This window comes from Mytilus californianus, unplaced genomic scaffold, assembly GCF_021869535.1.
Source record: "Mytilus californianus isolate M0D057914Y unplaced genomic scaffold, xbMytCali1.0.p SCAF_1, whole genome shotgun sequence".
NCBI lineage: Eukaryota > Metazoa > Mollusca > Bivalvia > Mytilida > Mytilidae > Mytilus > Mytilus californianus.
In genome coordinates, this window is record NW_026262581.1 from 56,541,702 (window position 1) to 56,554,181 (window position 12,480).

The 12,480-nt window shown below is 32.4% G+C and overlaps 1 protein-coding gene and 3 pseudogenes across 1 annotated transcript in view; all 4 read right to left on the bottom strand.

The window, feature by feature from the left end:
- The window catches only part of LOC127721988 (SRSF protein kinase 3-like), a 60,041-nt gene extending 51,074 nt beyond the window's left edge, over positions 1 to 8,967 (bottom strand). The window contains exons 1-2 of the mRNA XM_052228851.1: positions 8,891 to 8,967; positions 8,729 to 8,801 (exon numbers count right to left, since the gene is read on the bottom strand). Of these exons, the coding sequence (XP_052084811.1) occupies positions 8,729 to 8,801; positions 8,891 to 8,915 (98 nt within the window). The 5' untranslated portion in view covers positions 8,916 to 8,967. The remainder of the gene's footprint in view (positions 1 to 8,728; positions 8,802 to 8,890) is intronic.
- LOC127716774 (U4 spliceosomal RNA) lies at positions 6,516 to 6,625 on the bottom strand (annotated as a pseudogene).
- LOC127716752 (U4 spliceosomal RNA) lies at positions 6,808 to 6,917 on the bottom strand (annotated as a pseudogene).
- Positions 7,100 to 7,209, bottom strand: LOC127716763 (U4 spliceosomal RNA; annotated as a pseudogene).
- Positions 8,968 to 12,480: the final 3,513 nt, after the last annotated feature.

Sequence of the window (12,480 nt, forward strand, 5' to 3'; positions counted from 1 at the left end):
AAATTTCTTGCTATTGCACAATACTTATTATATAATAATTTAAACATCCTGTTTGGTGTGTATCTCCTACCATATCATTATTATTTGCTTTTAAATATAAATCAGAAATAACAAGAAAAAAAAAGGAAAAAAAAAAAAATCCCCCCCCAAATTTTTTGAACCCCCTTATGATTCATCACCCCCAAACTCAATCCCAGCCATCCCTTTGTGGTATGGTACCTTGCAGTACAATTTCAGAGAGATCAATACACTTGAACACAAGTTATTGTCTGGAAACTAGAAAAATGTGTTTTTTGGCCCCTTTTTGGCCCCAAATTCCTAAACATTTAAGGCAATTACCCCCAAACTCAAACCCAGCTTTCCCTTTGCGATATGGAACCTTGTAGTACAATTTCAGAAAGATCAATACACTTACACACAAGTTATTGTCCTGAAACTAGAAAAATGCTTGTTTTTTGCCCCTTTTTGGCCCCTAATTCCTAAAATATTGAGGCAATTACCCCCATCATCAATCCCAGCCTTCCCTGTGTGGTATGGTACCTTGCAGTACAATTTCAGAGAGATCCATATACTTGAACACAAGTTATTGTCTGGAAACTAGAAAAATGCTTATTTTTGGCCCCTTTTTGGCCCCCAATTCCTAAACGTTTCGGCAATTACCCCCAAACTCAATTCCAGCTTTCCCTTTGTGATATGGAACCTTGTAGTACAATTTCAGAAAGATCCATACACTTACACACAAGTTATTGTCATGAAACTAGAAAAATTCTTGTTTTTTGCCCCTTTTTTGGCCCCTAATTCCTAAAATTTAGAGGCAATTACCCCCAAAATCAATCCCAGCATTCCTTTTGTGATATGGGACCTTGTGGTACAATGTCAGAGAGATCCATACACTAACACACAAGTTATGTCTGGAAGTTACAAAAATGCTTATTTTTGGCCCCTAATTCCTTTACTGTTGGTACCATAACCCTCAAAATCAATCCCAACCTTCCTTTTGTGGTATTGAACCTTGTGGTAAAATTTCATAGAGATCCATTCACTTAAACTAAAGTTAGAGTGCGAAAACCAATGTGTCTTCGGACGACGACGCCAGCGTCATACCAATATACGACCACAAAAAATTTTTTGTGGTCGTATAAAAACTTAACTATAACCACTGAACCATGAAAATGAGGTCAAGGTCAGATGACACCTGCCAGTTGGACATGTACACCTTACAGTCCTTCCATACACCGAATATACGAGACCTATTGCTTATAGTATCTGAGATATGGACTTGACCACCAAAACTTAACCTTGTTCACTGATCCATGAAATGGGTTGAGGTCAAGTGAAAACTGTCTGACGGGCATGAGGACCTTGCAAGGTACGCACATACCAAATATAGTTATCCTATTACTTATAATAAGAGAGAATTTAACATTAGAAAAAATCTTAACTTTTTTTTCAAGTAGTCACTGAACCATGAAAATGAGGTCAAGGACATTGGACATGTGACTGACGAAAACTTCGTAACATGAGGAATCCATATACAAAGTATGAAGCTTCCAGATCTTCCACCTTCTAAAATATAAAGCTTTTAAGAAGTTAGCTAACGCCGCCACCGCCGATTCACTATCCCTATGTCGAGCTTTCTGCGACAAAAGTCGCAGGCTCAACAAAAAACTACTCTGTTATCATGTTTATGAAAATAAGTATTTCTTATTAAAAAGATATTTAAATTTAACAGTTTTATTTAACACAGTTAAGCTTGGACATAATATAATTATATTAGTGTAATATTCCCAGAGTTGAGCAACTTTAATTTATAAATTGAAACAATGCATATACATGGAAATATATACATTAATCAAGTAGATCTAACCAAAAGTATGTTAATGCTTGTGGAATGTGTAATTTTTCCTATTGGGATCAATTTTCTTCTGTCAGCTGTGCGTCCGTAATCATTATCGCAAGAATCCGGATTTCGGTCATAGCTGGTCCGTTTCCGATGAAATCCCGACTCAGATCCGTAGTTGAACAATAAATTGCCCAAAAATTTAAATGGCGGAAGAAGAAAAATTTACAAAAATAAACGATGTTTGACACGCTATTTGGAAGGGAATATGACGTTTTAATGCAATTTAAGGATAACCAATTTACTTCAGGCAAATTTCATCACGTTCTAATGAAGTAAGAAAATTATTTTGCCGAAAGTTAGAATGATTTGATGTACACTTCGAGTAACAAGTACCGGAAGTGATAAAAAATTGTCTTTATGAAAATAACATGCAACCAATTTTAAAATCAATGCTTTAACCTCTTTTCTAAAGAAAATTAATCGTTTATGTCTTTGAATTTCTTTCCTTTCAAATGAAAAATTGCTGTTTCATCGACTTGGTGAATGTTGAATATTGCCGATGACGAAAGCGACTGAAAGCGACTGAAAGCGAGTATCGTGAACAACAGGGCGACTAGATTTCCCTTTTGACGGTCGGGCAAAGCGAAGTGACGGACAGAAAAGCGACTTTGTCATCCCATTCCTGCTAGCATGAGCTCTGAGTTTATATACATTTTTTCACCAAGTACATGTATATTAATCAAAATTGCATTTGAGGAGTAGAACAAAACAGACAATTCAGATTTGGTTAATCTATTTCCTTCACATCCCTCGTTTATTCTAACGATAGTCAATAATTCCTTAAAGTGAGAATACAGTAATTCTAATTCAGTACTATTCATTTCTGATCAATTGCACTACATTGATTTTCCAAGAATTATACTCCAAGCACTCAAAATATGTCTGATCATGTTACTGTCTTATTACACTAATACATTTGTGATCAAAACATTGCTACATGTAACTTCTAACAAGTTTCAAAATATTAAAATTCAGAGGTAAACTAGAAAACCTCACAGTTCATACCCTAGCTCTTTTTATTGTTCCTTTGTATAATTTAGCCAAGACAAAGTGCATGTTTTGCTATGAAAATTAGGAATAAATTACTCTACAATTCATTGAAATTCAACCACAAGCTACGGAGATGTTAACACAATGTGCAAAGTACAATGTATATGCATTCCTCACCTGGATCTACGTAGGTCCAATGTCAAAAGCAGACACTTGCCAACTTTATTATCAAATATCAAGAAATACTTGTGGACACAGACAACAATGCTTTTTGTTTATTTGAATGAAATGGAGAATTTTTATGGAGGCCCTTTCATAAGAACATTATTTCTGCAAAGTGTGTTCAGATTACATATGTAGCCACACAATCAGCTTCTTGCATGTATCAATCATTGATAAAGAAAAACGTATTGACAAAGAATTTTTCTAAAATGAGGAGAGTTCATATATTTGAAATTTTGACTTATTTTAAATATTTAATGTCAATGGGTTGACAAATAAAATTTATCTCTTCTTTATGCTTATGTTACGCAAATATTTTATTAAGCAATCTGTCATTTATACTATACAAAGGGACACAACTCAAGTATAAATCCAGTTTCAATTTTTAAAATGTCTACAGGATCAACTAATTGGTTAATAAATAATTTCCCCTTCAATGTCATACAAACTCTATGTGCATTTTGTGCAAAATTTTGATAATTGCAAATAGGGAGAATCTCCTTTTCTTTTCTGATTTTCCTCCATAGATAAAATTATAAAACTTAATCACTGATGTTTTGTAAATGATTCCAGGTACCAGTCTTGTATTGCAACTCCAGTTTCCGGTGCATATCAAAACATGGAGTGAAATAAAATAGTCCATGGACTCATTTTTTTCTGTTTGATTAAAAGTTTATGCTAAATTGAAAACATCTATTTAGATTAAAAAAACATATTGAATCTTTTTTAGGATATCAAACCAGGAAAGTGGAAGGATATCAGGTTTACTGGAAGTGGTGCGGCCTGGTAAAAAAACAGCAAACAGAAAGTAGAAAAAAGTAGTTTTTACTTCAGGGTTTCATAACTTTTTATTCTTCTTGGCATGAGGCACTTTTTTTCATTAAATCACAATTTCACATTACTTCATACATGATACGTACATGAAATTTTTTTTCTATGAAGCATTTTATTTTTTTTTTAAATTTCGAAGATCAGCTGTTTTGTATGTAAGCCTATGGAGCAGTCAGTTACAAGACTGGAACCTCCAGTGGGACATGTATTCTACTTGATCATTAAGCCAATTAATTGAAAACATAAGAATGTATATATGTTTTACAGTCAGTTGCTCACTCCCCAAAATATCATCATATACATACACAAACCAAATCTTAACAAATAAAAAGGTCAAAGGGAAATAACTCAAAAATGATGTGACTACCATATTACTGTTTGCATCAAATGTCAGACAGAAATCTAGACAATGAAAGCTGTAATGTTTCATATGTGGGGGATTCATATATTAAGTTATATAAACAGTATCTTTTGTGTCCTCATTGGAGAAAATTTCATCAATTCTTGTGTTTATTTCCTTTCAGATATTTTCTGTTATTACAATGTACATGTACCGTTTTTTTTTTTAACATCCCTAATATGCAATGTTAGAATAATTGGAAACAAAATTCATTTCAGATTGCAAAAAGAAAATCAAAAATACTTTGTTGTGTTTTTTCATATGAGTATTGTGGTGATGGTAGTTTTTGTTGTCTGTTTTACTGGCCAATATTTTTTTTTACAATTATTGTTATATACCCTTTTAATATAAAAAAAAGATGTGGTATAATTGCCAATAAGATTATCCATCAAGGACCAAAGAAGGTGGATGTCAGCAAATATATGTCACTGTTTGGCCTTCATTATTTAGAAAATATTTCAAAGGGTCAAATGGCTGGGTTGCACAGAATGGTATATAATGAACATTTATAAATATACAAGGAAATATAAAATGGGAAAATACTATAAACTTTTCCTAAAAGGAAGGTGCACAACCTCAATAACATGAAAACATAACATTGACCATTGAACCATGAAAATGAAGTCAAGATCTAATGAACTCTGCTAGACAGATAGGCATCCTGACACCAAATGTAGAACTTTGACCTATGGCTTATAGTATCTTAGAAATGGACAAATACTTAACATTGACCAATAAACAACGGAAATAACAAAGATCAGATGAAACTTGCAAGCCAGACACATATATCAGATGAAACCTTTTATTGCTGACTATGGGGTATGAGCTTTGCTCATTATTGAAGGCCGTACGGTGACATATAGTTGTTAATTTCTGTGCCGTTTGGTCTCATGTGGAGAGTTGTCTCATTGGCAATCATACCATATCTTCTTTTTTACATGTATATAGACAGACATATACATAATGTACATATACACCTTACAGTCATCCCATACAACAAATAAAGTTGACCTATTGATTATAGTTTGAAAAACAGACCAAAACCACAAAAAAAAAATGTAACACTGACCACAACCATGAACATGAGGTCAAGGTCGGATGAAACCTGCCAGACAGACGTGTGCACCTTACATTTAATCCATTACACCAAATACAGTTGACCTACTAATTAGTGCTTATGGCATCTGAGATATGGACTTAAATAAAATAAATAACATAAAAACATAACCTTGATTATTAAGTTGATAATTGAAAAAAAGGTTGAGGTCAGATGAACCCTGATAGAAGGACATGTAAGCCTTCTTAGCATTGCAAGGATCCCCCATACCAAATATAGTTATCAAACTACACATAATAAAAGGGAAATTCACATGACAAATGACACTTCCCAAATTTGTACTTGATCAGAGTTTTGTGGTAATAAGCATTTTGAATATGTTTCAACACATTTAGTTGAGGCAAACTTAAGTTAGAGAAAGGAAACAATAAAGTTAGAGAACGGAAACCAAAAATTCAGCAATTTTTCCATTTGTAAAGGGACATAACTCTAGAACGGTAAAAGTGACGCCACCAAAATTAAAACTTGATCTGTGTATTGTGGTAATAAGCATTGTGTATAAGTTTCATAACATTGGTTGAGGCAAACTTAAGTTAGAGAACGGAAATGAAAAATTTTGCAATTTTTCCATTTATAAAGGGGCATAACTCTAGAACGGTTAAAGTGACGCCACCAAAATTCATCAAACTTGATCTGTGTTTTGTGGTAATAAGCATTGTGTATAAGTTTGATAACATTTTGTTGAGGCAAACTTAAGTTAGAGAATGGAAACCAATTATGGGACGTACGGACAGACGGACAAGGGTAAAACTTAATGCCCCCTCCGCTTCAGCGCGGCATAAAAAAAAACAAACTAAGGTACAATGTGACCATCCCAACACCAACTTATTGATTTTTAATTTTAGTAACAGTAACCTTGATTTTAACCTATTGACCCCAAAATCAAAAGGGTTTTACTCCTTTCCTGTATTTTTCCTCAGTATAAGTTTCATTCCAATCAAGTAATTATAAGGGAAACACAAGTCACCATCCAAAAATATTTTCCCTCCTATTTTTATAACGGTGACCTTGACCTAATGACCCTTAAATCAATAGGTATACTCAAGGGGCTTGTTCATGTAAACTTTCTTCAGATTTATAATTTCTTTAGTTAGTTTTTAACTAGCAATAACAATGCCTTGGATAAACCTCATCAGCTACGGTACAGCCACTGCACACAGATATATTTACAATTTTTTTTAAATATTATTATATTCACAGCAGTGGGGGCATAAAATTGTTGCATTAAAGTTGTCTGTGGCTTTTCTCATATAATGGCACCGATGTTGTTTTTCGACTCGCTTTTTTTATAACGGTGACCTTGACCTAATGACCCTTAAATCAATAGGTATACTCAAGGGGCTTGTTCATGTAAACTTTCTTCAGATTTATAATTTCTTTAGTTAGTTTTTAACTAGCAATAACAATGCCTTGGATAAACCTCATCAGCTACGGTACAGCCACTGCACACAGATATATTTACAATTTTTTTTAAATATTATTATATTCACAGCAGTGGGGGCATAAAATTGTTGCATTAAAGTTGTCTGTGGCTTTTCTCATATAATGGCACCGATGTTGTTTTTCGACTCGCTTTTTTTATAACGGTGACCTTGACCTAATGACCCTTAAATCAATAGGTATACTCAAGGGGCTTGTTCATGTAAACTTTCTTCAGATTTATAATTTCTTTAGTTAGTTTTTAACTAGCAATAACAATGCCTTGGATAAACCTCATCAGCTACGGTACAGCCACTGCACACAGATATATTTACAATTTTTTTTAAATATTATTATATTCACAGCAGTGGGGGCCTAAAATTGTTGCATTAAAGTTGTCTGTGGCTTTTCTCATATAATGGCACCGATGTTGTTTTTCGACTCGCTTTTAGGATTGTTTAGTGAGTTTGTCTCTTGATAGTAGGATGATTTCTTGGTGTTTAATTATAGAAAACATATCAAGGCTGGTTTTAAATATTTGTTCCTGCAAAGCTGAAAAATAGAGACTTAAAAGCATGTCAGTTACATTGCTGGTGCTATAAACCTAATCGCTATTTGGGAATTTGCATCACTTGACCCAAGAATTTCGACACTTGAATTTTCTAAAATTAATATAAGATATGGTATGATTGCCATTGAGAAAACTCTCCACCAAAGACCAAATGATGTAGAATTTCACAACTAAAGTCATTACACAGCCTTCAACAATGAGAAAAACCCATACCAGGATGTAAGACGTAAAGTGTATTGACTTCATACAACAATAATTTTTTAACTCTTATGGCGTCAAAATTTTACAAGAACATCTGTGATTTCCAGTAATGATAAGGCTTTGCAAGCATATTATGCATTATTTCCTTGCAAAGGTTCTAATCTGATTATATTTCAAAATGTGTGGATTAAAAGAATCTAAAATCTGGAAGCCCTTTTGGCAAAAATATTTGGAAATCTCATGTGTGTTGAAAGCGCTTTTTCAAATTCAGTATGGAAAAAATGAACATGGCATACATCAATCTCTAGTTGTTTTTTATGAATGAAATACACCGGTTGACCCGAAGTCAATTGCCATACACAACGGCATCGAACAATCGTTATTGTGACGTAATAAGATAAGCATTGTGACATCGGATATTTATGGGAAAGTGCACGAATTCGAAAGTCGTCTATTCTGTAATGTTTGAAAACAATATGATATATCTACTTTGTCAAAGTATGTACATTTCATTATTCAACATTATCATTGTGTATGGATCACACTTGATAAATGTAAACTGTTTATGAAACTCACAAAAAAGAAAAATTGTTCAATATCAAATTCCTAATGTGTATTTTATAATAATGCTATGTTTCACTTCAACTGTGCACACATTGTATTGTTAATTGTTTTATTTATCACACAATGATCTCATGTTTTCACATGTTGCTTTGTAAACACGTGGTTTGTCAAAACATTGACAATTCCATGGTTGAGTGACTGCTTCTGCATCCCAATAAAACCAATTTCGAAAGAAGACTTTGCAGAAAAAAAAAGACGATAATTACAACTCATTGTGTTTAATCATAATAACAGTCTTCATTTCATTTTGATCAACATAACAAATGTTCATAATAAATTGCATGAATCACCAAGGAGGCCTTTGGCAGGTATCCATGGCGTGTGCAGATGCTACGGCTATAAAAATACTGTTACGTATTTGGCTAAGCATGTATGTCTGCTGTTAAATGAAGGCAAAAGAAATAAATGATTTCCTTAAAGGGAGAAATAAGATAATCTCGATCTACTCACGATCTTTTCTTCTCGTCAGTTTTAAACCGGGACTTCGCTTTTGACCGCTTCTTTTTCGCTTGAAGCACTAATGCTGCAATAAAAATATGAACCAGTAAGTCAAACAGGTCATGGAATGTTTGTCAATTTAGTTTTGAGTGACAATAAACCTAACTATAGTACCTTTTCGGGGAATTTTTGAGCTCATCCTTGCTGTTTTCTGTCATTTGTTAATTCATTCTTTATGACGCATGCGTACGTTTGAATGACGAGTCTAAACTTCCGTTACCGTACATCATTACAAAATGCGCGTTACTAATATACAGTAGCAAAATATTGTCCAACCTTGTATACGCGCTCTGAGATATAATTAACCTCGCGCTAGATCTAAAGTACAAGAATAACGAAATTAAGCATAAAAAATAATCCCGAAAAATGATTTATACTTTTATTCCTGGGCAGACTATTATACTTAAAAGCAAGGAATTGTATATTTTTATTATTTAAAAATATACAATTCCTTGTTAAAAGTTATGTACTTTAAAAAAATAATTTTGTCTGTTAAAAATATTTATCTGTAATCCAGTGTTGATATTAGAAAAAAATCTGACAAGGTTGCGTGTTTGAGCATACTCCCTAAAGATTGAAAAGGGAAGGTATCAGGGTATTCTTCGACACGATAGAACTTGTCCCAGATGCTCAAGTTCTGAAGTTAAAGATGAGTTACATTTTCTTCCGTTAATCATTGTACCGCTCTAAATAATGAGAGAAGTAAATTAATACTTTGTGCTAGGAAATATTGTGCCAATTTTGATATGTTGACTATTAAAGATCAGTTTATTTGGTTAATGAGTAATGAAAACAAGGATATCTTGTACGAAATGTGTGCTTTTATAAAACATAATGAAAAATACTCATAATTTATACCATTGTTTGTGTTTTCTGTGTAATTTTGTGTTGTTTTTTTTTTCTCAGAGCATTGGGACAAGTTGTGCTAGAGGCTGCATCCAAATCCAAAAACTGATTTCTTTTTTTTTTGCACATAAATTTTACATAACATGTTACTACTAGTATGTCCTTTAAGCACCTGCCCTAGGTGACTCCTGCATTTGGATAACTGCATAATAATCTTGTCCATGTGCATTAGCTACGAGGAGGACTATATAATAATCCTTTTTGATTATTAGTTTATGTTGTGTTATAAAGTATTTAAATATTCATGGTTGTGTGTATTGGCTTGAGTGTCCTTTAAGCACCTGCCCTTGGTGACTCCTGCATATGGACAACAATAGTAATATTTGTTCATATGCATCAGCCATGCATGCACGAGGAAAGACTTAACTCATAAAAGCTATTCTTATGATGGATGTGATGCTGCTTCTGGTGCATGGTCAATAAACACTAAACATAATAGTTTACATGACTACATATATTTTATTATTAACTCAATTCATATTTCATGTTTTGAGTTGTTTTTCTTGTGTATTGTCTATATTGCAATTATTAAATATAAAAATCACTGTACTGATTATGCCCATAATTGGTCCTCTATTGGAAATAAAAATTTATCTTTTTATCTTTTTATCTTTATACTAACATGTTAACTAGTATAATAGTCCCAGTTTTATTCGTATCCCTAAAAATGCACACCTTGGTTATTTTCATCAGAGACAGAGAGAATAATGAGCAAAAAATGTAAAGAATAGACAATAATGAGGTGCCAAAATATACACTGAATAGAAAATACTGGGAAAAAGTATAAAGAATCAGTAGAGAAAAATGGCCTAAAAAAATAAAGACTACAGAAATCATCGATAGACCCCCATCCAGACCCTCATAACACATTGTATTATATGTCTCTTTTTTAATGATAGCAGAAGTCCATTCCAAGTAGTGGTCGGATAGTCTAAGATTCAGGTGCTTGGGGCATTGACCCCTCTATATTATACTTCTTTTTTTTAGCCTAAAAATTCTCTAAATATTCTAGCTCATTTTTGATAGACTATCCTGGGACTATTATAATTATACTAAATATCTAAATATTAAGGACGTGAGCTGCTGAAATTTAAAATCATGAAACACAGTTTTATAAATGAGTCGATGTATTATATGTCTCTGCAATGGATAATTAAAATTACGTCAAAGGAGATATGAGTCAGGTATAAGGTCCATGCCAGTGTGTTTTTGAAATAAGTTTTGACAGGGAAAAAGATGTCTCTCACGATTTTTCTTATGAAATGCACGAGAAAAGGCAGAAATATATGTCTCAAGAAAATGTAATATTCAACAATATAAAAGATACAAATAGCCAATAGCTACCTACAGCTTTGAACCATTTTTATTTTTGTTCCTTTTTAATAATACTTAGGAATTGCAAAATATTTCAAGAAATTCAGTTAATTAATATATATGAAGACCTATTTCACATGTACGTTAAAAAAAAAACTTGAGAAATAACTTCTTGAAAAGTTAACTTATGAGGCCCTATTATTCCAAAATTCAATTATTTTTATACATCAATTTATGATGAAGCCTTTTGCTAGAAACTATAAATGAAAACCAAGGTTAAGTGTTGACAAAAATAAAATTCCAGGTTTATGCTCTTCAAGCACATTTAGTTCTATTTATAAGTATTACTTCCATTGTTGAATAACCGAAAAAATGCATATAAGATTTCAAAACTTTATTGTTAGCACAATAAAAAGACCCCCCCCCCCCCCCAAAAAAAAACAAAAGAAAATTAAAAATTAGGAAATTCCGAATTCCTATACCATCAGCATTATACGACAAAGTACTGTCAATGCTAATATATGCCAGTTTGATGCAATATACTAGAACTGACAGAATCTTGCATTATGATACGGTAAGGTAAGATAAGGCTAAATAAATGTAATAAACGCTTAGAATAAACAAGATAAAGTTACCTTTCGTTTATTAGTTCAAAAGGTTAAAGAGGCAATCAGAACAGTGTTAAAACAAAACAGCTTCACGTATACACATTCTAACTTTCAACACTGCGACAATACTTTAACCTGTCAACTATCATGTCCTTTATATTCAAATTTGCGTGAATGTTTGATAAAACCATATTATTGGCGTAAGCCATCTGTTTATAAACTTTTACAATTATTAAGCACTACTAATGTAAAAGACTTGTGCAACTTAGGAAAATATATATTTAGAGCACTGAAGCTCAGAAATGACTGTTTTCAGTAAGTTGATTTGTAATTCATTTGTTACATAAATTTGCTTTTTGGAATTATATTTATATGTATTAATTTTTTGTGTATTTAATACTTCTGTCTGTTTTGTCATGATCGTATATTTTTGTAATCTATATTTAGTATATATTGATTATACATATACCTATATGTTGTAAAACATCTGGTTAATAAAGAATTGAATTGAATTGAACTATTTACTTAGAATTTCCATCGATCTATCTCCTGTTACACTTAATATGTCAAATTAGGAAAATATATAAAAACATATATATGTGTAAGATATGAGCTATGTATACAACTAAAATTTGACTCTTTTTATGGAAAGTATAATTGAAATAGCCAACAAGAAAGAAATGTCTGAAAGCCATTTCAAAACAGTTTAATGATATATCTTTGCATTTTTTTAGTTAGAAGAGTTACCTTCTATTAGACACAAAGCCTACTGATAAGACTCCGATTATACACTTGCATGAAGTTGAACCATCGTTATTTCAATCGATCTTAAAAGACCAGTTCGCGTTTTCATTTGCATAAGCGAGATCGATCTCA